General features: G+C 32.2%; 3 protein-coding genes across 3 annotated transcripts; 2 read left to right on the top strand and 1 right to left on the bottom strand.

Annotated features, from left to right (window-relative positions):
• On the top strand, positions 1-27,327 carry LOC131045761 (GDSL esterase/lipase At5g03610). The gene is made up of 5 exons (XM_057979352.2): positions 1-115; positions 25,872-26,054; positions 26,149-26,438; positions 26,520-26,811; positions 26,907-27,327. Exons 4-5 carry the CDS (start codon positions 26,526-26,528, stop codon positions 27,206-27,208), a joined length of 588 nt encoding a protein of 195 aa, XP_057835335.2. The 5' UTR covers positions 1-115; positions 25,872-26,054; positions 26,149-26,438; positions 26,520-26,525; the 3' UTR covers positions 27,209-27,327.
• LOC131045770 (GDSL esterase/lipase At3g09930) lies at positions 67-2,236 on the top strand. Its single transcript, XM_059220609.1, has 6 exons — positions 67-115; positions 197-379; positions 466-755; positions 839-929; positions 1,205-1,448; positions 2,062-2,236. Exons 1-6 carry the CDS (start codon positions 67-69, stop codon positions 2,234-2,236), a joined length of 1,032 nt encoding a protein of 343 aa, XP_059076592.1.
• On the bottom strand, positions 22,495-23,637 carry LOC131875899 (uncharacterized). The gene has a single exon (XM_059220610.1). It carries the CDS (start codon positions 23,635-23,637, stop codon positions 22,495-22,497), a length of 1,143 nt encoding a protein of 380 aa, XP_059076593.1.
• Positions 27,328-27,920: the final 593 nt, after the last annotated feature.

The following is a 27,920-nucleotide window of genomic DNA, read 5'->3' on the forward strand; positions in this document are numbered from 1 at the left end:
CTTTACTGCACCCTCTTTACCTTATAACCTTTATCCCAACTCCAACAAACTACACTTACGGACGCCATGTTTTCTCGCCTTCTCTTTCTCATGACCATTCTCTCTTTATTTGCAGGTCAATTGTACAAATTATCACTTCAAACTTCCCTCATTCTATATTCTCGTATGGTTTTCATTTCAATTGATTGATTTGCAGGTAGAGGCATCGCAGACAAGGCTCAGGCGTTGTTTGTTTTCGGAGACTCTTTTGCCGACACAGGAAATCGTAATCCATACAATCAAACTGTAAACGAGCCATGGAGACGACCGTACGGTTTGACCTGGCCTGGCTATCCTGCAGGCAGATATTCTTCTGGAAAAATCCAGACAGATTTTTGGGGTAAACCTTCCTTTTACTCACAAATGGTGAAATATAAGGTTTTAAGCAGCCTGTGGCTTATCAATATGTGGCTGTGGTGTGTGCAGGGGATATTTTAGGGCTTCCTGTTCCCATAGCTTATGAGCTGTTCAGAAGTCATGATTGTAAAGCAACTGCAAAGAAGATTAGACGAGGAGTGAATTTTGCAGTTGGAGGAAGTGGAATATTTCAAGCCTACGGTTTCATAACAGTAGCACAACAGGTGAAGCAGTTTAAGAAACTGATAGCAGGAAGTCACGGGTTCGATTCTCGCAAGCTCTCGCGGTCTGTAGTTCTTATCTCTGTGGCTGGCAACGACTACGGTGCATTCCTTTCTAGTAGAAACGGCTCCATTGAGGTAATTCAAAATCTGAGGCCTTTTCTTCGCCTTAAAATTCTTACAAAATCTAATTTTTCCTAATTTGTAAATTTTTATTACAGGGAGTGACGGATCTTGTGAAACCTGTGGTAAGCGGGATAATCGACGGTGTGAAAGAGTTGTATGAAAGCCGGCTTACGAATTTTGCGGTGAGTAATATTGCTCGGCAAAACATCCTGTGATTCAAACTACGATGACTTTTTAGCTCTTCATACAAGATTATTGAGAGAGGATATAGAAAGTCTCAAATCGGATCTCAGGGAATTGTCCATCATAATTTCAGATTTGATGTCTGCGGTTAATAATATCTTCACCAGTCCTACACAATTTGGTACTGCAGAATCTATGTCTTTTTCTCTGTGTCCAGTAAATCTTCAAAACCTATGCCTTCCGCCAATGATACATTTGTTCTTGAAATTGTGTGACAGGTTTTGTGGATTTGTTCGTCCCTTGCTGTGCTGAGAAAGGCGGGGTTGAAAGGTGTGGAGAGGTGGACGAAGTCGGCGGGGCTTTATTTGAAGTGTGTTCAAATGTAGAGGAAAAGTTTCAGTGGGATATGTATCATCCAACACAGCAAGGATGGAATGCGATAATGTGGCTGTACAGAAATGGAGCAAAAGAAGAAAATAAAACGATCAGTTTTATTGAGGGGCGCCAAACGTTATTGATTGGGTAGAGTCCCTTGGATTTGTGGCTTACAATATCCCCACAAGGATTTCACCTAAGTAAGCTTTCTATAGGAAATATATGGATCTTTTGAAATAAATACCATGTACCTTTCTGATTTTAGGACTTTTTCTTTAAAACTTTTAAGATTCTCTGCAATTGAAAGGAAGAGGCCAAATTTTAATTTTTTATTTCAATTATTTTTAGAGAATAAGATCTAGATTAAAAGCCTTACGCAAAATATCAGGGGTTGTTTTCAACGGGGCACCTATTAATGATCATTTGTAACGATTTTGTTCTAAGGAATATATCATTGATATTTTAATCTTGAATGCACCATGCATAAGAGTTTGACATTTATAAACAAGAGACGTATTTGCATTGGGTTTTTGTCGTAATATTTTTGTATTGAAGTTGGAGCTTTTTTAACCTTTAGTAATAATATTAAAATCTTGACATCATTAAATGATAATTTAGAATCGTTTAAACAATAATTATAGCAATAAATTGCTTTAGAAAATTGCCAATTTTATGAAAGTGATTTTCCCATTGGTAGTCTTTTTATGTTTTTTGACTGATGTACTAATGGGTATTGTGGTGATTTATTGTCTATCATCAGGTCAAGCATGATCTGTGAAAAGTATGACCAAACATTGCAAGAGACTAAAAGACTTCTGGATGATGTCAATGCTGACATTCTTGCGAAGGCTTTGGATGGCTTTGTTGGATTGCATGCTCCATTTGGTAATCCAGAACATGATGATGACGAGCTTGTGAACATCAAGCCTATTTAGCAAGTGTCTGCTATGGAGGAGGATGATGTCTCTTATCAGCAGGGTGATGCTGACGTTTCTTCACCTACTAGAATTGTGCCTCTAGAGGTTGGTCCAAGTAATTTGACTGATTATTATGTGTAGAATATTTATATTTAGGTTATATATACAAATGTAATTGGGATAGGTTTTTCTACTATAAATACAATTATACATCGAACAATTTGGGTTCTGCATATGACCCATTTTGATGGTTTCTCTAGTTAAGGTCATCTACGTAGTTTCGGTTAGGGTTTTTGAAGAATTAACTTCTTCCTTCCTAGAAAATTTGTAGGGTTATTTTGCTATTGCAAGACTTTATTATTGATGAATAAAATTTTAGTGACTTTGGTCACTTTTATTTTAAAAGATGTTGTAGAAATAATATTAAAATCTTGGCATCATTAAATAACAATTTGAAATTCTTTAAATAATATAGTAAATCTTTTGACAAATAGTGTCAAGGAAAGTTTAACCTTGAAACATCTATATTTAAATGTTAAAATATAAAATGGTTTCCCTTAGTGAGGAAACAAAAGACATATTGCATCTAGTTCGTGTCAATCAATAAAATCTATATTATATTACAGACACATTGCATCTAGTTCATGCCAATTAGTAAAATAATAACATTCTACTTATTAAATAACATTATAACATTTTTGTAAGAAAGTGTATGCCAAATTAGAATTAAAGCTCCATGTACAATAATTCTTAATCATTAGGTTAAAATTAATAATATAATTATAATAGCTCTACATTTATTGTTGTTGTTATACATGTAATAATTAATATATTATATAATAATAATAGACATATAATAATAAATTATTCTAATCTGAGTTATTAATAATATTTATTATTATTCATAGTAAGTATATTATTATTTATTATTATTTTATATCGATAATAGCTATGTATTTGTAATAAAATGTCATTAAAATTTACATTTTAGTTCATTGACAATAGAAATTACTACTGCTTCCCCATCAAACCCTTACATTGTCACCCACCATTACCAAGAGAGTGAGCACAGACCCCCAATTATCAAAATTGAAGACATACTCCAACCTACAATTCATACTAAACTCCCCCCCCTCCATACAAACAAACTGAAACTAAACGCGTAGTGATTAGTGTAAAGTTCGGCTCCATGGCACTTGTCACCCGTTCTTTCTCTAAGGCATCAAAAGTCACATAGAAAATGACATTGTCCTAAGGGATATAAAGGGAGTCGATCACCACCTTTTTCATACCATTAAATAATGGTACAGGTCATCGCCTCCAAGCTTACCAATTGTTGATTACATATCTCCTTAAAATCCTCAAACAGCTCTAGGCCATTTAATGATAAAGATGACACAACAGTCTTAGACAATGTGTCTTCCACTTGATTCCCACTCTATTTCACATGATACATTTTGAAATCTTTGAATGTGGAAAGGGTTGATAAAATTAATTTAATAAATTTATTCAAACTCTAAGCAATCACTTCCCCTTTCACTAGAGTATATATCACCAATAGGGGAAAGGACCCAGTAGTTGAGCATGTACCAATTGTTGTGAGGGTTGTTGATACCTTTTGTTCCAAAAATTGAACAAATAAAACCTATTGTTTGAAACAAAAAATATCAATTTTTGTTAGGAAATGTACCAACAGTTGTTAGGAAATGTACCAATAGTTGTTAAGAAATGTACTAATATTGTTGAAAGTAACCAATTAGGTGATGCCATGTCAGCTGCACAACTATTGGGGTCTCTTTTGCATGCCTATTGGTCTCACTTTTTTTTGGGGCTGTTTTGGACACCTTGGCAAAAAGCATGCTGATGTGGCATCATATTTGATGACATGGCCCTGAAACCTTAGTTATTAGCAGGGGACTTGCCAAGTAAGCTGCTGTAAAAAAATCGGAGTGAATTGAAATTTCCAAGTAGGATTTTGAGAAGCGCGAAGTTAGGGTGCATGACTACTGGGTCCTTTCCCCTAGTTAATCCCCCTTCCAAGTGCAATCGGGTAACATTCAATTTTTATATATAGTAAATATCTAAACTCAAATAACAAAAAAAATATGAGAACTCAAAATCACATGGATAGAAAAAATAAATCAAAACTCAAATAATATGAGATGTAAAACCTATTTGAGGAAAATGGAATTTGTGCCTTATTAAACCATATAAAATAAAAAACATGGATTTGAAAAAACTCGAGTATTAATTACAAAAATCTATTAATATTTTTTATTTATGCTTTGAATATTTAATTTAAAAGTTTTTGTAAGGATCTATCCACTTGACAAGTCTGAGGTTCAACGTACCTATGTTTGGTTTGGCCAAACCTTATAATTTGGCAACTATGCCTTCCACAATGTCCTTAATTACCACCCTATAAGAAAAATCGTCTATGGCTAAATGACTATGCTTACATTAAACAATCCATAATCATTATAAATAAGGAAATTGATTAAAAAATAGAAATATGATTATAAATTTAGATTCCAACATAGGAATTATTCTTAGTTCAATTAGTTGTCATGAATAGAAACATTTTGTAATTGATAATATTTAAAATTCATTTATGTCTGCCCTTTATTTACCTATCGACATATCCCTTGCACCTCCTACAGGTGCAAGTGCTAGTATATTTAATAATTTTATTATTGGGATTAGGATAAGCAATAGTATTCAAATAAGGTATAAATTCAATTTTTGGGACAAGACATATCCATTTATTATGTTGATAGGCATTAATAGTATAGTATTGAAAATTCTTTTTTGATTTTGTAAAGAGTTTGACAAAATATAAAAATATAATAATAAGAATATATTAAAAAATAATCATATAATCATATATAATAATAACTTAGTATTAATTGTACAGCCTGAGTTGGCCTAGTGGTGGAGAACTTGTGCTCTTGAAAGAGAGGTCACAAGTTCAAATCCCACAGCGGGGTAGGGTATGTACACCTTATCGGCTTTGGCCCATTACCTATAAAAAGAAAACAAAATAAAAAACTTAATATTAATTACAAGATCACAATATAATAGTAATTTGACACTAATTACAATATAATAATTAATAATTTTTAACGTGATATAGTGAAAAATATGATGTACTTTAAAAAAAAATCAAAATATAAATATGCTAATTTATTTATTTGTGTGGACATTTTAGCATAAATTTATCAATATTAGTTAAAAATTATATTTAATATTTAATAAATTAATAATTTAAATTTACCAATTAATTTATATTACATGTATCAAATTCTATTAGATCTCTAGTTTCCATTGTAAAAATATTCTTTCTTGTTATAATTCTTATAATATTATAATTTTATTATATTATTACAATATAAATATTATATTATTATATTATTATAATTATATTATATTATATTATTATTATATTATTATATTTTAAAATTATATTACTTTTTATAAATAATGAATAAATAAATTTAATTATTTAATAGTTATTTTATTTAATTCTAGGAGATTGTATATATTCTATAATTAAAATATAGAAACATCATAAAAATGTAACTTTTTTCAATTTATATGGTACATTTGATTTATTCCTTCTTGATATTTATTTTAAATTTTTTATGGGTATTTAATACAATTTAAAATTGATCTATGAAACTAAACAATATGAAGAAAAAAGAAAGAAAACACTTTAAAAAAGAAAAACATATTTCATAATTCTATTTTTTAAAAGTAGAAATCTATTTTAAAGTCTTTATGATAGACTTCTGTTAAAAAATAGTCATGGAACAAGTCTAAGAGGGGTGAAAAATGAATTATAAAAACATGAAACAAATTCAAAAGAAGAAAAATAATAAACTCTATCAAGAGACACAATGCGTCAAGTTCCTACCAATAGTGTGGTTATTGTAGAGTAGAAAGTAAAAAAGGAGGAAGAAGAAATATGGAGATATAGAGATAGTTGCCACTAGTGTGGCTAGTTTAGAGGAGAAAGTTAAAAAGGAGGATGAAGAAATATGGAGGTATAGAGATAGAGAGGCAAATAGATATAGATATAAAGGTCTAGGAAGGAAGACCAAGAGAGAGAGAAGGGGCAGGCATGTTAAGAGAAAGAGGGGAGAGAGGAAGATATAGGGAGATAGCTAAATAGAGAGGAAGAGAGAGAGACATAGATAAAAAGGGAGAGGGCGAGAGATAAAGAGATATAGATGGTGAGATAGAGTAAGAGAAAATATATACAATAATATATGGAGAGAGGGATAGAGAAATAGTGGGAGATGGACAAAGAGAGAGGAGGGAGAGAGATATATGGGAAGATTCTTTTTTTTTTATTGTTACTATCCTCACACTAAATATAACACACTACACTCATTGTACTTTATGGAAAAATTTCATATGGTAATTATTAATTATTGGTTTCTATTTGCAAAATAAATTATTTGTTTATTATGGTGAGCTTTAAATAATCGCCTTGTCAAGCAGGTATTAGGTTAACCATTTGGAATAATAAATAACACTCATTCTCCTCTTTTGGGAAAGTAAAATGATAAATTAGTTAGACGTCTAAGGCTATTCCATATAATGTATAATAATACAAATAACTTAATTACACATTTTTGGTAAATTGTATATATATTTAAAAACCAAATATAAATATATAGGAAACATATAATATATTTAATATTTTAATCAATATTATATGTAAAAATTATATATAATAATAATAATATAAAGTCTATATATTAAAAATAAATAAAAAATAAATCATTTGAACTGAATTAAAAATAAATAAATTCAATCTATTTTTTTAAGCTGAGAGGCGTAACACTATAGTGACACCCAAAAAAGCATTTGCAAGGAAAACAAAAAGCCATAAAATTCAAGAAAATAAGTGAAGAAACTACATATCTATTTTCAATTCAAAACAATTAAAAAAAACTAGGATTATTGTTTTCGCCCTACATGGCAACCAAAAAAGCTAAACAAATTAGACAAGTTATAGAAAAAATTAATTAAAGAGGATTAACTGTGTAATTTGGTTTCGTAGACCCGATTTACACTTGTTCTCCCATAATACAATAGGGGTTTTGGAGACCCTAATGATACCAAATTTGGCATATGCAATGCATGATCCAACTTAGTACAAATAATCATGATGGTAGTGATCTCCTTACAAGTATGGATGATTTCCCTATGCTACAATGCTATTTAAAAGTCAGAACCATCTCTAGGGAAAATACAATGAAGTTAAAGAAGCAAGACTCCTATCCGGTCTTCCTATCATCCTCAGTGGCATCAAACATTGCGAAAACCAGATGATTGTGAAATGCAAGCTACTTGGCAATGATATGAAGATTTCCTGAAGAAGGATGATCATAATCAATATGTGTCTCTAGACACTTAGTCATTTTTTAATGCATCTCTAGTGCAGTGGTATTTTGTAATTTCAATCGACACTTCAAGTGTCATTTTGTAATATCAATCGACACCTCAAGTGTCATTCTATGTATTCTCTAGTACACATGTAGGACTGCATGTTTTCTAATTCAAATAGGACTCTACCTTTGACTTGGTCACAAAGTAGTTGTAACTTTCCTAGTTTCATGTTGCTCCTCTCCTCTCTATATATGAGGAAGCTCATTGTAATAAGGATATTTTAGTATCTTTTTATCCATGTTTTGGGCAATGCAACAAAATTTTATTGGTTTCAGAAGCACTATAAAACTTTGTTTTTAGATGTAAATCAAATTGCAATCAATAAAAGAGACAAGTTGCTTTCAATCTTTGTGTTGGAATAACTTGTAATGTGAAGACATTATTTAGAGTTGATTGTGAGTATTGTGGTGTTATTTTAAAGAGATTTAAACCCAATTTGTAGTCTTTGAGCTGCTTATTATATTTATAACTAATGATATATTGTCAAAATTGATCTTGTAGTCTTTGAGCTACTTATCATGTTTGAAGCTAATGTTTCATGCTCAAGCAAAGAGATAACTTGCAGTCTTTGTGCTTCTTTTACCCTCTATGTTTGTGCATTTAAGGTGAAGCATATGTTGAAGTCTTTGAGCTACACATAACACAAAGAACATCACCGGTTCAGCAAAATCACCAAAAGCTTGCACAACGATCAATGCGCATCATCAAAAAAAATAGGACACAATTAGGAAACACCAATAAGAACATTAGAATCATCAGTAACATCTATACTAAAACCACATCAAATCTTCATTGATCAACATTTGAAACTCAAGAACACTCAAACAACAACAACTTTGATGAAGAAAAGATAACTTGTGAAGGACCAAATCATGAACCATCTGAAATGAAGATACACAAGACCATCCTAGACAATCTCCCAAAATCTCAGCTCAAGATCTAATCACACCAGAATATACCAGAGGAAATACTGCACTTTGCAAAGCACCGATCAGATAAATAAACTCTAAAATTGGATCATCCAATATGATCAAATATACTTTATGGATCACCAAAACTGATACAAAAGAATATAATGATACTAGGAATATACCATATATTGAACCATGATCCCAATAAACCAATCTGCAATCACCGGAGCAAGAATATGTTGACATCAATGACAACAACACATCCTAGTAGTAGCAATGTCCAACAAACCCTAACCTTAATGTTAATCAAATCAAATCAAATGGACCCCTAACACAGCAATTAAAGTTTGAACCAAGTTTAAAACTAACCCTAAACCAAATTAAAATCTAAGTATAACACTAAACCAAAATAAACCCTAACACTAAAAAAACATGAAAATTAATTATAAATCTAATTAAAATATAAAAAAAAATTCAATTGTAACCCTACACCAAATTAAGTCGTAATAGCAAACCAAGTTTAAGCCTTACCTTAAATAAAATGAACACAAATTTTTAAAAAATCAAACTCTAACCATAAACCACATTGATTTGTAACCTTAACCTTTAATACAATTGGACCCCAACCCTAATCATAATTGAATTATAAACCAAATTAAACCCCAAACATAAACCTAAACTAGAATCTGTTGTAAACTTAACACTAAACCAAATTAAACCCCAAACATAAACCTAAACTAGAATATATTGTAAACTTAATACTAAACCAGATTAAACCCTAACCGTAAACTAAATGAAATGATGACTTGAAATCTAAAACAAATTGAACACTAACCCTAAACAAAATTGAACTCTAAGCATAACACTGAACTAAAAAAAATGCTAACTTTAAACCATATTGAACCCTAACACTAGAGTAAATAAACATTAACTATAAACCTAATTAAATCATAAACCAAATTGAATTATAACCCTAACACTGAAACAAATTGAACCCTAATACTGAACCAAATTAAACCCTAACACTAAATGAAAGTGAACCCTAACCCTAAACCAAGCTAAATCTAAATCATAAACCAAATGAAACCATAATGCTAACAATAAACAAAATTGGACTTTAAACCTAAATACAATTAAATCCTAACACTAAACCAAATTAAACCCTAACCATAAATGAAATGGAACCCTAAGCCTAACACTAATCCTAAATATAATTGAACCCTAATCCTATACCAAATTAAATCTAAATAAAAAAACAAACAAGATCCTAAAGCTAACCTTAAACAAAACTAACCCTAAATATAATTGAACGATTACCCTAAACCAAACTAAATTTAAATAATCAACCAAAGGAGACCATAACCCTAAACCTAAACAAAAATAACCCTAAATACAATTGAAATCTAACCCTAAATCAAACTAACCCTAAACACAATTGAACCCTAACCCTAAACCAAACTAAATCTAAATCATAAACCAAATGAAACCCTAACCCTGGTACTTAACCAAATTGAACCCTAATACTAACCATAACACTAAACCAAATTGAACACTAACCATAATTGAAAATGTAACCATTAGCCTAACACTAAAAAATATTGTACCCTAACCCTAACACTAAACCAAATTAAAACCTAAAGCTAAAACTAATTACTAAGACAAATTGAACCCTAATCCTAAATACAATTTAATCCTAACACTTACTTTAACACTAAACTACATTTAACCTTAACCCTAAACCAAATTTAGACTTAATCTTACACCAAATTAAGGCCAAACTCTAAATTAAGTTAAACCCTAACCCTAAATCAATTAGAACCTTAACCCTATACTAACTTAAATCCTAACCAATTTGAGGCCTAACTCTAAAATAATTTGAACCTCAACCCTATACTAACTCAAACTTTAACCAAATTGAGGCTTAACCCTAACAAAATTGAAAAGTAACCCTAAAACCTTAGATAGAATTGAACCCTAGCACTAGACCAAACTGAACACTAACTATAAACATAGTAGAGAACACAACATTGAAGTTGTTATTAAACCTTTAACCAAATTAAACATTAACCATAAAACTAAACCCAATTAGTAAGTAAAACCCTAGCCTTGATTGAAATTGATCCCTAACCCTAACCCTTAACTTATAAACATTAACTTTAAACCAAATTGAACGCAAATATTAAACCAACTCAAATGCTATTTGTAAACCTCATTAACCCCTAAGCTAGATTAAACCTTAGTGTTGCACCAAAGTGATACCTAATGCTATATCAAATTGAACCTAAGCCTAATACTTCAACAATAATTTTAAAAAATTGACAAACCATTATGCTGAGGTAAATGAGGCCTACATTGGGCTTAAAATGACTATCTGTTTCGATATGATTGCCAAATTTGAGGGAATTCAAATTTTGCATGTTTTGAGAGAGGGTAACAGGCTTGCAGACCACGTGGAAAATCTCAACGTAGCTAGAGATGATAAAAAGTGGTGGTGGGAAGGGGAATCCTTTCCATTTCATTTGTGTGAATTGGCAAGGGAGGATGCTGAAAATCTCTCTCTATTTGAGCATTAATTATGACAGCTTTTCACATGTGTAAAGTTATTCATAGAAAACTGTAGCGGCGACCTTCCAGATTTTTCTTGTGGGTCTAGTTTATTTTCATCTGTCTGAAACCTAGTTTTAGTGTTACTGGTACAATTTACAGAGGCATCAATGTTATGGGGGGGGGGGACAAGAACATAATTGAGTCATCTCCGTGCGAGCTTTGGGAGAAAAATAAAAAGGTCTGGAGGGAAGTCATGGATGAAGGTATGGAACCATTTGTCAGAAAACTCCATGGTCAGAACCACTAGCTCACAAATTTGTTTTTTAGAAATTTGAATCATGGGGTTCTAAGCGTGTATGGGGCAGAGTTCAGGATTGATGCACCCTTCATCACTGAGATTACTGGGCTTAGCATGGAGGGTAAAAATTATAAAAGCAGAGGAGAAATTCGAAAGAAGCCCTCTCAATTTTCTACGACATAAATAGTGAAAGAAGTAGAGTCAAGAAGAACCCGAATGGAGGCTACAATCGAAAGGACCTTCTGAAGCTCTAGGGAGACATGACGAATTTTATTAATAGGTACATTTCCCTTGATGGCCACTATGCTTGTATATTTACCTATCATTTTACTATTCTGAACCACTTTAGGCATGATAAAAGAATTTATATCCCATTTTATTTGATGTCGTCTCTTGAGCATTCCATTCATAAGCATTTTGAGAATGAGGAAAACCCGGTTCTTGCATGAGGGGTTAATCCTCCTGGTTATGGAGTTTGATAAGGCTCATAAGTTTAAATCATCCCATGCTTTGAGAAACCCTAATTCCTTAGCTAGGCAGGAGGTGCAAGATGTTTCAGATATGGAGTTTGGCGAGGAAGAGGGAGGAATTGCTATGGACTAGGATGACATCCATGTTTCAGATGATTTAGAATAAAAGCCCTCAGAGGATGAGGGTCCCCCGCAGAATCCCATACCTGGCACAAATAGTAGCAAGAAAAATCCACCTAGATGGGCAGCGAGAAATTTGAAATCCCCTCTGTCTCATCCCCAAAATTTGGGCCCACAAAATCCTAAAAAGCAAAAGACTGGAAAAAGGTGGAGATTCAAGGAAAGGGGGAAAATGAAATTAAACTTAATATTTCCCTTAGTGTGCACCCCAATGAGATTAAATGTAATGAAATGGATGTTAACAATCTCCTGGGCAATTCATTTGCTAATTAGGAGAAATGTTTTTGACGGGTTTTTGGTTAAATTAATTTCCTGAAATAGGGAATCAAAGATATTGTGGACTCTTTCATTGAAAATCTGGCACCTGATAAAACTGATAAACTCTTGAAGTTGTCCCAAAAAATCATGGAAGATATTAAGATCATGAAGATGGAACATGAGGCTAGGACTGACAGGTTGGAGAATGAGATCCATGATTTAAAGGGTAAACTTAAGGGCTTGGTGAAGGTTAGTAAGGAGGAAATGTATAACAATGTTGAATCCCTCAAATGAGTCGACGAGGAAATCGCCTTGCAGAAATATCATACGACTAGATCCGAACTATCCTTAGACATTAACATGGAGAAGAAAATCCAGGATATGCAGGCATCCACGGGGCCCTCTACCAGGACCAGGAGCAAAAAACAAGAAAGAAGCAGTTCGAGCTTCATCATGGAATAACTCCAAGAGATCAATAACAAAGCAATCCAGAAGAATGTTGAGCTTTTGAAAGCTCTTACTTAGTTTTTATTGGCAGGTGTTTCTTGATTCTATTGTGTTTTTTATGGTTTCACTTGTTGGGGTGAGTCCCCTATTTTTATTGTTGTTTAGTAGTTGGTTAGTTTCTGGTTAAATTTGTATATTCTTTGGATGAATTTGGGTTTTAGGTCCCTGTAAAACCCATTTATCTTATTCAAAAACAATATTTTAAAAAAATCTACTACCATTTTCAATGAATTTTTAGAGTCACTATCATATCATATGTCTTGACGTATATTGAATAATATAATAATAAATTAATCTTATAATATTATAAACTTTAACACTACTTGAACACTAAATTTCAAATGTATAATAATGATAATAATAATAATATAATAAATTAATCATATTATACTATAAACCTTAACACTACTTCAGTAAAAAAAATCAAAAAAATACTACCATGTTTGACGAATTTTTAGAGACTGTCATTATCATCTATCTTGATGTATATAAAAAATTAAACAAAATTAAATCAAATCCTAACATTAAATCAAACTGAACTCTAACCCTAATCCTCAAACTAATTGAACCCTAATACTTAATAAATTACTAACGAGATGAAATTAATTAATAATATCATAAATAATGATCATTGTATAAACTCAATAATACAAGAATGCTAATATTAATATAAATAATACAAATTATATAATAATTATTTTAAGACATATAATAATGAGAATTTCTATATAATAGTATAATGTTAACTTAATAATATGATACCAGAGTAATACTACTAATATTCTTAATTTTCAAAATGGGATCATGGATCTATTAGAATGAAATGGTTTAGATTGAAGATCTCCCCTTTTGTTGGAAATGGAGATCAAACGAGCCTTTCAAAAAGAACAAATTGTGTTTGGCAACCCCCAAAACCTGGATGGACTAAATTGAATTTTGATGGTGCCTCTAGAGGCAACCCTAGTATCTCTGGAGTTGGTTGTATAGTTCATGCTAGTGATAGATCAATTGTAGCTAAGATGGTAAAAAAACTTGAGGAAGATACTAATAACATTAAGGAACTTAAATATTTATTGGAAGGGGTCCTTCTTTGCAAAGAATTAAACATAAAACATTTGGAAATTGAAGGCGATTCTGTAATTATTATCAATGCCTTTAGGGCAAGACATACCTCAAATTGGAGGCTTAATTTTCTATTTGGGAAAGTTTTGGAGGAGATTAATTTCTTTGATATAGTAAACTTTAATCACATCTTTAGAGAAGGCAATGTCATTGCAAATAATTTGGAAAATTTAGGGGCAAATGGATTAGAATTTAGTGCTCTAGGTTCGAATGTTGTCTGAAGATAGAATGATTTAAATCTTATTTATTATTATTTTATCATTTGGCTTTATGATGGGTTTTTGATACTTTTTTTATTTAAAATGGGAACCCAAATACAATTGCTCTATTCTTCCCAATTGGTAAGATTTTTTAATCTCATATTCAGATCTTGTCAATATCATTTCCATTGGATAGAGACTATTCAAAGATTGGTGATGTATTAAATCTTTATGGCTAGTGAGGAAGGTGGCAAGGATTGCTCCTTTTGCATCGAGTTTATCGAGTTGGCTTCAATTGCCCATGGCCTCATTAATGTGTCTCCTTTTAGGATGGCTTGTGGCTTGGAAAATTATCCTTTGTGTTGGGTGATCCCACAATAGTGGGTTACAATTTTTGGTACATCCTGATTTTTGTTGAAATCGTACATTTTTTAGAAAATATAATGATTTAAGCTTAAAGAGGTCCCATTTGAAGTAATTAATTGATGAGAGTTAGATCAAAGTCTCTTATATAAAAATATCTTGGATAGAACCTCTCTACTTATAAATCATACCTGCAATGGAGTCTCCTTCCCACCTATCAAAATGCTGATAAAAAACCACTTTTACATTAAATTTAGGGGGGCTAAATGAAATCTATTAGAAGTTTTATTTTTTTAGTATTTATTCCTTATTATAAGTTTTCCAAATAGTATAATTTTTAATATATTTAATTTCATTAATATATTTATGTTTTATTTCTTATGAATGTAGGTTTTTCATCGAACATTAAGGATTGTGTTTCACACACGTGGAAAAATTGAAAAATAGAGAAAAAAGTTTGTAAAATATATCTTTTCCCTAGGTATTTATATCCTCATTTCAACATAAAAGAATAAGTTAAATCAAATACATACAAAAAAAAAGTTATGCATTACGGAATAGACCTTTGTCCAAATTACAATTACTTTGTCTTGAAAAATTAACTAAAAAATATATATGTAACAAAAAATTATGAAAAAATATTCATTCACTAGATATTGGTGTGAAAATTTTATATTTCTAAAATTATTATTTCCTTCTTTCTATAAAAAATGTGATGCATTACCAAATAAATGTCACTTATGAAAAATGTTATGCATTACTACATAAATATTGAGTTATTAAAAGTTACATAACAATTTGGACAATAAATTTTTAATTATTTTTAAAAAAATATGTTTAGAGTCTATATGAAAAATCTCACAAATTATTAGTTTACTTCAACTTCAAATTATTAATGGTTTAGTGGCAATAGGTTTTAGAAAGTAAAGATTTAATACAAAATGTTGATTTCAGTGTGGCCAAAAAGTGTAATCCTGTATTATGAAATTACCTTGTTGAGTTAGTTCTCTTTGCCGCCCTCAATATTTTTGGCAAGACCTTATATGGATCTCCTCCTATTTTCTATCGACCACCTTTTTTTGCATTTAATGTCTTCCTTTTTGAGAAATAATTGTCATAAGATTTGGCCTAATGATTGATAAGATTCCTTCATCCTTCATGCCTTTATGAGCTCCATTTTTTGGGTCTAGCGTATCAAAAAAGATTGGTTTTCTTTTCTTTGTCATTCCATGGTAGAGTTGTTGGAATTATTTAGGTTCTTCTATCACATTTAGACTGTTTGTCCTATATTTCTTTGTTCCTCTCAGAGTAGATACATTGATCACCCTCATCGCTTTAAAGTGATAGATGTCTTTTCTAGGCCAAATCACCAACAAACAACTCTGTACAGTAACCAATTACTCCAAAAAAGTCTTCTTTCATGCAGTCTACTGTGTTCTTGGGGGAGAATTCATTAGAACTACCCATCACTACAGATTCAACACAGATATTCCCTCCTACTTTCTTGCCATCACTCTCATGGTTGGGGAAGCTAAGGCTGTTGTGGATACACTGTATAAAGGAGTCTTCAAAGAAGTTTTTTTGGGTGAATTGTACAAGGTTTTGATTAGCATTGACAAGGATTTGACCATTCCCTACAGGCTGCACTATGCCATCAGAATGGAGGCTAATATCCCTACACTCAAATTCCCTATTCTCTCTATTTGGAATAAAACCTTTTGAGGCTTCAAATTGACCATTGTTTAGAGAAGCATTCAATTCCTCAAATGGTTAATGGGATTTACTGTAGATGGGATAGTTGTCTTTCACACTATAATAATATGGATGAAAATGAGGATTGGGTGGTGGATTACAAGTTTATGGGTATTCTGAATGCCAATAATGAGGTGGAAACATCCTCAAGCTCAAGTGATGATGATGGTGACAAGGTTTGTGAAGTGGAGCTTGCAATGGTGGCTTCCCCCTCTTCTGCCTCAGTGGTGTTCTCCCCAATTTCCTCCTCTAGCCAGGTGTTGGAATAATTTTGTTCAAGGTGCCCATCTCTGTTTTGGCTATGTTCTATTCTATTTTGGTCCTAGTTGATGGCCTTTTTTCACTGGTTTTATAGAATACCTCTTATGGCCTACTTCTCAGGTTGTTTTTCTTTTTAGTTTGGGCTCTCATTTACAAACACCTACTCACACTTAATGGTCCCTAGATGATATTTTGTTGATCAATATATATTTTTTCCTTACATTCGATAGACTTTTTCATCCCCTATTGTTGGGATGTTTTTTGCTTTATTGATATTGGTTCTAGTTGGTTATGATTTACCTTCTTCTGAGACTTTAAAGTATATTTTCACCACTTATTAAATATATTCTGGCTTAGGCCTATTATTAAAAGAAAAAAAATCTTATAATAATAATAATAATAATAATAAAACACCCTAATTAAAATGTTTATATTAATAAGTTAATCTTATAATACTATAGTTATACTAATAATATTAATAAGAATATCCCAATTAACATGCATATTAACTTAAGATTAAAATGTATTCTCCTTCATATTGTAGCTCTCATTTTTCTACTAGCATATATATCTTTAATTTTAAGATATATAGATTACACCTATATATACTGAGGTGTTTGATTTTTTCTTTCAACTTTAATATAAAAAAATATTAAATTAAAAAAATTCAACACCTTAATATATACTGATGTAATTTATATATCTTAAAACTAAAGATATATATGCTAGTTTTAACTTTAAAATGTGTTACCTAATAATATTTAGTAATTAAAAAATAAAATCCAATACATTTGACCATAAATATGAATTAATTAAAATTGAAAATTTAATATATTTGATTAAAAATATTAATTAGTTAAAATTTAATATTTAATATACTTTATTTTATGAATATTAATAAGTTTAAATTCAAAACCCAACATAAAGCATGAATTTAATGACTATATATACACCAAACAATTATAAACAATGAAAAATACAAAAAACCATTAAAAATTAATTTACTTTGAAATATTAAAAAAAAAATATAAGTATTTAAATATTAAATATAAGTGGAAGAACTCATTAATAGTTTCCAAATAATTAAAACTCATTATTTAAGTATTCTTTTGAAAAAAATAATTTTCTTGATTAAAATTGAAAATTATTCAATTTAGTCATATGAGCCAACATTTAAAGGGAGTTGCTTTAGGGGTTTAAAAAATGCTACATCTCCCATGTTTATAGAGAGGCCAATAGGTGTGTTGACTGGGCTGCCAATTAGGCAGTACGGAGCAAGCAAATTATTACCTAGAATGGCAAAGGGGAGCTACCGTGTGCGATACGTGATATCTTAACTTATGAAAGATTGCATGGTAAGCAGGGTCAGATTTGAAATCATTTCCTGAGGTGTAAGGAGAGGTCGTGGCAGCAAGAGATGGTTTTGTATGCAGTCAAGAAGGAGGTACACTTATCAATGCAGGATCACTTCGCATGCTTTATGGGTTTTTTTCTCCCTCTCGAGCAAAAGCATTAGAAACTCCCACAGAATTTTGGTGGTTTATCACAAAAAGTTTATTGCAAAGAAAGGTATCTGTTGGAAATTACAGATGATAGATATCAATAACATAATGGGAGGAAAACACAAGAGAACGGAGGCTACCAACATTGATAAATGGAGGAATCATCCGCAGGTCTAGGCGGTACTTCAAGCTGCCAAGATGACCGATTTCATGGAGCACATGCAGGAGAAATGACCCGAAATTATGAGAATCTTCAAGAAGGGCTGAAATAAAGGCACTTTAACCACAGACAATAGAAAGGTCAAGGTGACTGAAACTATGATCGTAGAGGCAATGGGTCTTCCGATGGACAACATCAAGTTCTACAAGGATAGAAAGATTTCAGACGCTGCCGTGAAGAAATTTCCAAAGGATGAGGAGGAGAAAGCTAGACTGGTGAAGGGAAGCCATACCTACTTCTCGCCAAAGGTAATTAAATTAATTTGGCGAAGGGTTTTTCTTTCTATAATGGAGTTTATTACTCTCGATGGTAGATACACTAGGGTTTACATCTACCATTTTGTCTTACTTAATCACTTTAGGTATAAAGATAAAATTTCTATTCCATATTATCTTTTCTGCGCCCTTAATGCTAGGATCAAGGATGCAATATCCAATCCCAATATCAACCCAGTAATGCATGAAGGTTTGATGGTGATTCTATATAATCACATCAAGAACACTACCGTTCATCTGAATATAGTTGAGATCTCCGAGTCGGAAGAGGATCTCGATGACTCTGACGATGAAGAAGGCGAAGGCTATGACATGGAGGTAGAGACAAAAGATGACCCCCAAATTTTTGGGTCGACCAGAAAAAATAGAAAAATAGAGCATGGGAAGCAGAACAAAGGGTCAGCCAAAAAGAAGTAGAGAGGGGAGGATGAAGATAGCTAGTATGAGGAGGATAATGAAACTAATATCGACATGGATACTGAAAGCGAGGAGGTCCAAACCCTCGTGACCCAGAAGCAAAAAAGGAAGACTCCTAAAACTAAGGATGTGGGAACCAAGAATCGGTCGCCTCTCATGACTAATTCTAAGGATAAGGGCCTGATGGGGGAGGATACAACCATGAAAGAATCTTAGAACTCTGATGTTAGGGAGGTGGGACTAGAAGTGAATCTTGAGATGGCTGGTGACAAGACACAGGAAGAGCATCACCTGGATATTGACCTCTATATCAATAATGGCATGGATAGCTTCAAACAAGTATTCCTCTAGATGCAAAAGGAAATCACTGGCATTAAAACCAAGCAAGCCTAAGAAGAAAGAAAATTTGAGACTTTACAAGCTTTAGGCTCGAGTAAATTCAATTCCCTCCTCAATTGTCTCAGCAAGCTTACCAAAGCTATTGGTAATGCAGAGGAGATCATCAATGCTAATCACAATATCTTTCTTAGCTTGGAGAACAAAGAAGGGGTCACTGAATAAAGACTTGATGGAGTTGAGAACACGCTCAAAACAATTGGTGAGCAAAGTCATAAGATTCTTAAGGCTGCCTTGGCTAGTATGAAGGCTCTTATCAGTAAGCTAGAGAATGACTATGGGGATAAGGCTTCGGCGGGAATTATTGAAGTGAAGGATGATACCCCATAAGATAAGGAGTCAGGGCTTGGGAGAAGAATGCGAGCGAGCACCAGAAAGATGCAAAGCCATAGCAAGAAAATTGAGGAAATCAAGCAGGCAGCTGATAATATGGAATCGCTGGAGCTGGAAGCTGTTGAAGTGCCTCAGAACTTACCCTAAATTTGGGCTCTTTCTGTCGGTCCTTTTGGTTTTTTGACTAGCTGTCTCTAGTTTGTTGGCGTTCTACTCGTCAGCTGTCTTTTTCTTTGGTGTTGTCTTTTGTGTTTTGTTGTGCTTTAATGTAAATATTTTGATCTTAGGGTCATAATGGGTTTCAGAGGCCCATCAAAACATGTTTTCCCATATTAAAAAACATTTAAAGGGAAGAAAGCATAAAACGAATTGAATTTTCTATTCACTATTTTCAATATGAAACAATAGAAATAAAGAGAAATAATATTTTTTTATAGATGTGTAAAATATAAAATAAATGTGGATTATAGATGTTTTCAACTAATTGAAAAACTGAACTACATGAATGCAATAGTCCTGCTTGCAAGAACTAATAATATGGAAAGTTCACTATTGCATATTTACAATTATATCCCTTTTAAAATTTGATCAAACCTAAACAATACTAAACAATTAAAACTTTGCAATCTAATATTTAATATAAGTTTGTTTTCAAAATTTAGATGTTTACATTTACTAATATTCCAATTTAACATTTTATAATAGAATAAAAGAATAAAAATAATATAATCCAATATTACTGAATCATATTAAGTAATGTTCATATTTAATTTAACTTTCTTTATAGAAGCTCACAACAAAATCCACAACATTATTAAGTTTACATTTCATATACAAATTACATTTAAGGAGCAATTTGTGGAGCAAGTGACCCCATGAATAGTAAAATACAATTTCTTAAAATCATTTTTGTAAATGAAATTATTGGTAATATTTCTTACAAATAAAATTTACAAGCAAAATTGTAGGCAAATAAAAAGGAGATAAAAAAACATGGTGAAATCATGTGTCATTTTTTTCAATAAGTAGCCACTCTTATTTCTACCCCACCTCTTTTTTCCAAAGCTTATTTTCAATTTTTAAGTAGATGTTGCTCCACTAAAATAGGGAAAGATTTCAATTTATCATTCTCTTAATTAGAATTTTACGAACAGACCACAATCATTGTATACTGGGTTTTTTTTTTTAAAAGATTGAGAAGCTCTTCAAATCAGAAAACATTATTCATTTCTGAATAAAAACGTGTCTCGACCATATAGCATGCATCAATAAACACTTGTTTTTCTTCTCAATTTAAGCAACCGAAAGGCTAAAACTATAAATTAAAATCATAATAATTGGATTCGAACCCTACTTTCACAAAAAACCGATGAATCTAATTTTCACTACTTTACATGTGGACAATCTACAGTTAAAATACTAAACAAAACATCATAACATAATTCCAAACAAATCCACAGAAAAAGCAATGAATGTGAAACAGGCTTAATACAAAAGTCCCTATCTTTTAATCAAAAAAATATTTCGCAATAATGGAAAAGGAGCAATAAATAAATAAACTACAAAATAGACTCTATTATTGTTGAACACACACTCTTTTCAACCCTTGCGACAGCTCAACCGAGGGAATTCCAACCCCATCGAATTTTATATATAAACTAGCCTAGATATCTTAATACATCTATCTAAAATATGTCGAGAGATATCAGTCTCGAGGCGCCTATTTTAAATTGTTGTTGAGAATGGTTAGGCACCTCGAGACTGATATCTCTTGGCATATTTTAGATAGATGTATTAAGATATCTAGGCTAGTAGCATCTGCAACGCGACATGTAAAGTATTAATTTATCACCTTTTGTTTTAAATAAAGCATATTTATCATTTACAAATCATGATGCCTATCATATTCAATGGAGTGTACAATAGGAATTCATATTGAATGCAACATTTCATCTTTAAAAACACAAATTTAATCCCAATTTTAATAGAAGAGTTCAATTCAACAATGTATACATTACATAAAAATATTATGTTTCCAAAGATTTGAGTCTTTTTTCCTTTGCTTTCCTTTTGGCAAGTTGCTTTCCTGTCTTCAGTTTTTCATAACGATCATATGAAAATGGTGGTGAGATTCTAATTCCATCCAAGGCCTTAACACGTGATATAGCAACAAATGTTAATCCTACCCTTTCTCTTGGTCCTATGTCAATTGTTGCCTTTGAAAGAGTCAATCCTTGTGATTTATGGATTGTTAGTGCCCAAGCCAATCGTAGTGGCAATTGATGTGTACGGCCCCATTGTACCTACAAACAAAGAGTGAATTGTTAGTTTACATAAATATTTTATATCATTGATGATATAACATATTTTATTAAAGAAAATATAAATCTTTAAGTATAATATATTTCGAAATGAATATATACAATTGAGAATTAACATCATATCTGTATGTTTCGTTGATGTGGATCCCCTCGTGGATTCCATGCATGGATAATAGAATCAAAGTATTTTTTAGCATGTTTTACTTCATCATGATTTTTCCAATCAAGATTGTCTATGTTAGGTGCTCCCTCTAACCATATGAATCCATGCACATGTGGTGATCCTCTATGTTGCCATTCATATCTTGACCAATAATCTTTTGCCTTCATTCCCTTTTGCAGTATTTCCTTTCTAAACATTGTATAGCGTAGGTGCATGTAATATGCCACAATATGTGGGTAGTCAATAATATTTTGACGCCTCCATTTTTGTGCTTCTTGTGGATTAGTTGGCTGTGTCCTTGGCATTAATGCATGCAAATCTGGCTAGTACATATCTGCTGCACTCAAAGTAAAGAAAATTGTTGGTGTACCAATTTGATGCAAGAGGTCAAATAATTCAGCTCGACATTTTGCCCAATAAGACCTTGTACCCCTTAGTGTTGTGCCAAAACGCATCAAACGATCAACTAGATGTGAGTGTGGGATATTTTCCATATGTTCTCGTAACTCATTGATTGTGATTGGCATCTCTTGCAAGCTCTTTTTGACAAACACTGCAGATGAGTTTTGTGCATGATGTCGCATGATCATATTCATCATATAATATCTAAATCTTGGGTGTCGGCCAAAACGATGATCTCTATATCGAAGTAAATGCTTAACAAACTCATGTAGATGGACTCTCCTTATTTGTGGTTCTATCCAATCACACTGTCCATCTGGGAATAGTGTTGGAAAAGCCATATCAAGTAATCCTTCAGTGACATACTCATTTATTGGAGATGCTCCAATTCCTGGCCAATCAATTAGTGATCTAGGATCTACATTAGGATTATTTACCCATACATGAATTAGTTCCATTTCTCTTTGAGCATTTGGAGGTTTAGAGGCCATTGATGTAGTGTGATTAATAATGTTTTCTTCATCCATCTCTAATATTGGACCCACAAATACATATTCATTTGTGTCTGAATCAAACTCCATATGAACAGAATTCAATTGATCAAAAATGTTCTCATCTAAATTACATATAAGGTCATTAAGTGCATTTTCATCAATTTGAACATCTCTATAGAACTTATCATGTTTTATTTTATATTTAAGTGCTCTATATACCCTCTCTTTATTAACTGTAAAATTATAATTTGTTCCACGCTGATCTTTTTTTCGAACAATGATGATTGGCAAATCTTTTATCTGATGTGGTAAAATTCTAGCTATTTCTCTCACTTCTTGTGGAAAACATATGGTATGTCCTTTATATTTGTATTGACCCCCAATTGCATGTGTTACTTGAAGAATTGGGTTGACACGTGCTATCAACATTTCTTCTATTTGTGTTAAATTTGCAAGTTCTAATGGTTGTGGACCAGGATCCATATTGTTTGATGCTGAAAATCGATGTTCATTTTTCTCTTGTCGACATCGATTGCAAATAGGGCCCTCAAGTACCCGCACAACCTTCATTGTAGGATAACTCTCTTGACAAATGTAGCACATACTTGGTGTAGAAAGTTGATCGAGTCCATGTCAAAATATCATTTGTAAAGTCTTCAAATCAATCTCAATATTTCCATCATTATTAACTACTCCTTGATCTCTTCTATTTTGTGTTCTTTGCAATTGTCTTTGTCTTCTTAGAGGAGTTGTTAATTCTTGTTGTGAACTATTATTTTCCATATGATTTTGAAAATCAACATTCATTACATTTTGAACTCTATCATTTGGTGTTTGTAGCACACGATCAATTGTCAAAGAATTCATCCCTTCGGAACTAACCTCAACTGCTTCACGATTACGCACTTGTATTTGTTGTCTTTCCATCTCATTCAATTGATCAGAATGCATAGCTCTTTGTATTCTTCATCTTAATATATATCCATCATCTTGAGATGTTTGTGCATGATGTTTCATCATTTTATCTGCATGTTGTCTCATTTCCTCTTCAATCTCTGTCACTGTCATTTCTGCCCTACGTTTAGCACTTCTTTGTCTATCATTTTGGTTTTGATGATTCCTTTCTTCTTGTCTTTGTAGATCAGTCATTTGTTCACGTCGTTGACTCATATAATTTCGAGCATATTCTCTCTTTTTTTCTCTTTGTTACTCTTCAGTTGAATGAATTCTTACTTCCTCTCTTTCTGCATTAGCCATTTGTTCACGTCATTGTCTCATATAATTTCGAGCATATTCTCTTCGATGCTCTTTTCGTTGCTCTTCATTTTCAAAACTTGTCCTTGGACGACGAGGCATCCTACAAATTTAATTATAAATTATTACATATTTAAAAATATCCTTATTAATAATTTATACTACCTATTTTAAATATGTTCATATCAAGTTAATATCAATTTAATTATAATAAAAAATAAATAAAAATAATATAATTAAATATAAAAATAAAAAGGAATATAATATAAATAAAATATATTTAAAAACTAAAAACAATATTAACTTAATTATATAATTTAGGTTCATATCAACTTAATTATATACAAAATATATGAGAAATATTAACTTAATCATATTATTTAATTATATAAATTAATTTAATATCAACTTAATATATAAACTACTATAAATAATATAGAATTAAAAATATTTACTTTTACTAAAAAGATAATAAAAGATATCATTATCCATTGTATATATAATACCCATTTTACATTATAGGTAAAATAAAGTGAAAATGACTTACTTTTTTTTAGAGTATTTATTTGCACCACCTTGCACTATATTCTGGGTAAATTTATTCGCACTATTTGCACTATTCGCAGTTGCTGGTAAATTTATTTGAAGTATTCACACTATTAGCACTCGCTGGTGATAATTTTTTTTTGTATTTATTCACAGTAATATGTTTTTAATTCTACACATTCATATTTATATTAGTTTGAAACGTTATGATTATTTAGTTGTCGGTTCAAAAAGATATAATATTTATTAAATATTACTTGTCGGCTTTCAATTTATAAAAGTTAACAAATTTTTTTTAACACGGTCATGCCATCCCACTCCACCCCGTGGATAAGGCTTATCTTATCTTATCTTCTTTTTTGTTTTTCTCAACACAAATTTTCAAATCTGCCTTCCCCCACCCCTCTCCTCTTTATATTTTGCCTCAAATCTGCAACTCAACATCTTTCATGTCTTGGGAATTCTTATCATCCTGATGATGAATCACGGGGTGTGATTCGAAACGTTGATGGAAAAATATACACACAATCGAATCCAGAAAAAAAAATACACTAGAAATGCAAAATGGATTGTGGAAATCTCATAGCTTTAACAAATTTTCAAAGTCAACAAAGAATAAATTAATTAATTAAATACTTGTTTAATTCTCTGATTGGTACTGCGCAACACCGATAAAGAAATTCATTTTTTTTTTAAAATTAATCGCAACACAGATTTTCGCCCTCCCAAAGAAGTCTTTTAACCAGCCCTTCATTTCATTCCGGAAACGACAAACTTGAAAAGTTGCTCTACACTCAAACGATGACGACTTTACTGCACCCTCTTTACCTTATAACCTTTATCCCAACTCCAACAAACTACACTTATGGACGCCATGTTTTCTCGCCTTCTCTTTCACATGACCAGTCTCTCTTTATTTGCAAGTCAATTGTACAAATTATCACTTCAAACTTCCCTCATTCTATATTCTCGTATGGTTTTCATTTAAATTGATTGATTTGCAGGGAGAGGAATCGCAAAGAAGGCTCAGGCGTTGTTTGTTTTTGGAGACTCTTATGCCGACACTGGAAATCGAAATCCGTACAATCAAAGCGTAAACTAGCCATGGAGACGACCATACGGTTTGACCTGGCCTGGCTATCCTGCAGGCAGATTTTCTTCTGGAAAAGTCCAGACAGATTTTTGGGGTAAACCTTCTTTCAACTCACAAATGAAGAAATTTAAGGTTATAAGCAGCCTGCGGCTTATATACATGTGGTTGTGCCGTTGTGGTGTGTGCAGGGGATATTTTAGGGCTTCCCGTTCCCATAGCATATGAGCTGCTGAGAAGTCATGACTGCAAATCAACTGCAAAGAAGATTAGACAAGGAGTGAACTTTGCAGTGGGAGGCAGTGGAATATTTCAAGCCTACGGTTTTATAAAAGTAGCACAACAGGTGAAGCAGTTTAAGAAGGTGATAGGACAAAGTCATGAGTTCGACTCTCAGAAGCTCTCGCAGTGTGTAGTTCTTATCTCTGTGGTTGGTAACGACTACCTTGCATTCCTTGATAGCAGAAACGGCTCCATTCAGGTAATTCAAAATCTGAGGCCTTTCTTCGCTCGCAAAAACTCCAGACCATCTATTTTTTCCAACTTTGTGAATTTATTACAGGGAGTGATGGATCTGGTGAAACCTGTGGTAAGCGGGATAATCGAGGCCGTGAAAGAGTTGTATGAAAGCGGGCTTAGGAATTTTGCGGTGAGTAATATTGGTCCGTTTGGGTGCATGCCTGAGATCGGCAAAACATCCTGTGATTCAAACTACGATTACTTTTTAGCTCTTCATACAAGATTATTGAGAGAGGGCGTAGAAAGCCTCAAATCGGATCTCAAGGAATTGTCCATCATAATTTCAGATTTGGTGTCTGCAATTAAATATATCTTCTCCGGTCCTGCACAATTTGGTACTTCAGAATCTATGCCTTTTTCTATGTGTCCAATAAATCTTCAAAATCTCTGCCTTCTGAATAATACATCTGTTCTTGAAATTGTGTGACAGGTTTTGTGGATTTGTTCATTCCTTGCTGTGCCGCAAAAGGTAGGGTTGATATGTGTGGAGAAGTGGATCAAGTAGGGAGGGCTTTATATGAAGTGTGTTCAAACGTAGATGAAAAGTTCTACTGGGATGGAGGCCATCCAACACAGAGAGGATGGGATGCGATAATGTGGCTGTACGGTAATGGAGCAGAAGAAGAGAATAAAACAATCAGTTTTATTGAGGGGGCGCCAAACGTTATTGAGTGGGTAGAGTCATTTGGATTTGTGGCTTACAGTATCTCCACAATGTTTTCACCTAAATAAGCTTTTTATAGGCAATTTGGGGATCTATTAAATGAATGCTATGTACCAAGTGATTTCAGAACTTTTCTTTAAAAGATTTTTAGATTCTGTGCAAGAAACGTATATTAAATGCCTTCCTGCATTATGGGTTGCTTTCAATGGGACACCTTGACATCAAGCATTTGTATTAATGGTCACTTGTAAGATTTTTGCTCTTAGAGATATGTCGTTGATATTTTAATATTGAGGACATCATACGTAAGAGTTTGACATTAATAAATAATTTCATCATGATGAGTATATTTTAATTAGATATCCATTTTGAAAGTATTAATTTTTTATTTTAAATATGACCATACATATTAGATTCCCTTTCAACATTATATTTTTCTTTTATAATTATGTTTTAATATAGAACATTTATTTGTTTAATGATAATATTGTAATAAATGAATATAATTGAATTTTGTAAACTATAAGTTTAATAATTAAAATAATATAAATAAATAAATATTACATTTGTTAAATTATTATTTAAGTTAATTGAGTTGTGTATTTTTAAGCCGATAGGCTTTTAGTGGGAGAAAGCCATCGGAAAAGTGTCGTCGACGTTCTCCCTCCCGTGCTGACGTGTTCACTACCCGACCAGCATGGTGATGTGTGCCTGCATTTCCGTCAGCTGTCCGCTTCCGGTCATGTCCGTGTGTGCGCTCTGTTTTCGAAGCGATGCTAT

Source organism: Cryptomeria japonica, chromosome 5 (genome assembly GCF_030272615.1).
Source record: "Cryptomeria japonica chromosome 5, Sugi_1.0, whole genome shotgun sequence".
NCBI lineage: Eukaryota > Viridiplantae > Streptophyta > Pinopsida > Cupressales > Cupressaceae > Cryptomeria > Cryptomeria japonica.

What these genes read in the sequence shown, in the direction of transcription:
- LOC131045761 (XM_057979352.2), top strand. Translation starts at nt 26,526, where the DNA reads ATGGATCTGGTGAAACCTGTGGTAAGCGGGATAATCGAGGCCGTGAAA. An exon ending in CTCCGGTCCTGCACAATTTG is followed by an intron (nt 26,812 to 26,906) that starts GTACTTCAGAAT and finishes ATTGTGTGACAG; the next exon opens with GTTTTGTGGATTTGTTCATT.
- LOC131045770 (XM_059220609.1), top strand. Translation starts at nt 67, where the DNA reads ATGTTTTCTCGCCTTCTCTTTCTCATGACCATTCTCTCTTTATTTGCA. An exon ending in GCTTACGAATTTTGCGGTGA is followed by an intron (nt 930 to 1,204) that starts GTAATATTGCTC and finishes ATTGTGTGACAG; the next exon opens with GTTTTGTGGATTTGTTCGTC. An exon ending in CGCCAAACGTTATTGATTGG is followed by an intron (nt 1,449 to 2,061) that starts GTAGAGTCCCTT and finishes GTCTATCATCAG; the next exon opens with GTCAAGCATGATCTGTGAAA.
- LOC131875899 (XM_059220610.1), bottom strand. Translation starts at nt 23,637, where the DNA reads ATGAAGGTTGTGCGGGTACTTGAGGGCCCTATTTGCAATCGATGTCGA.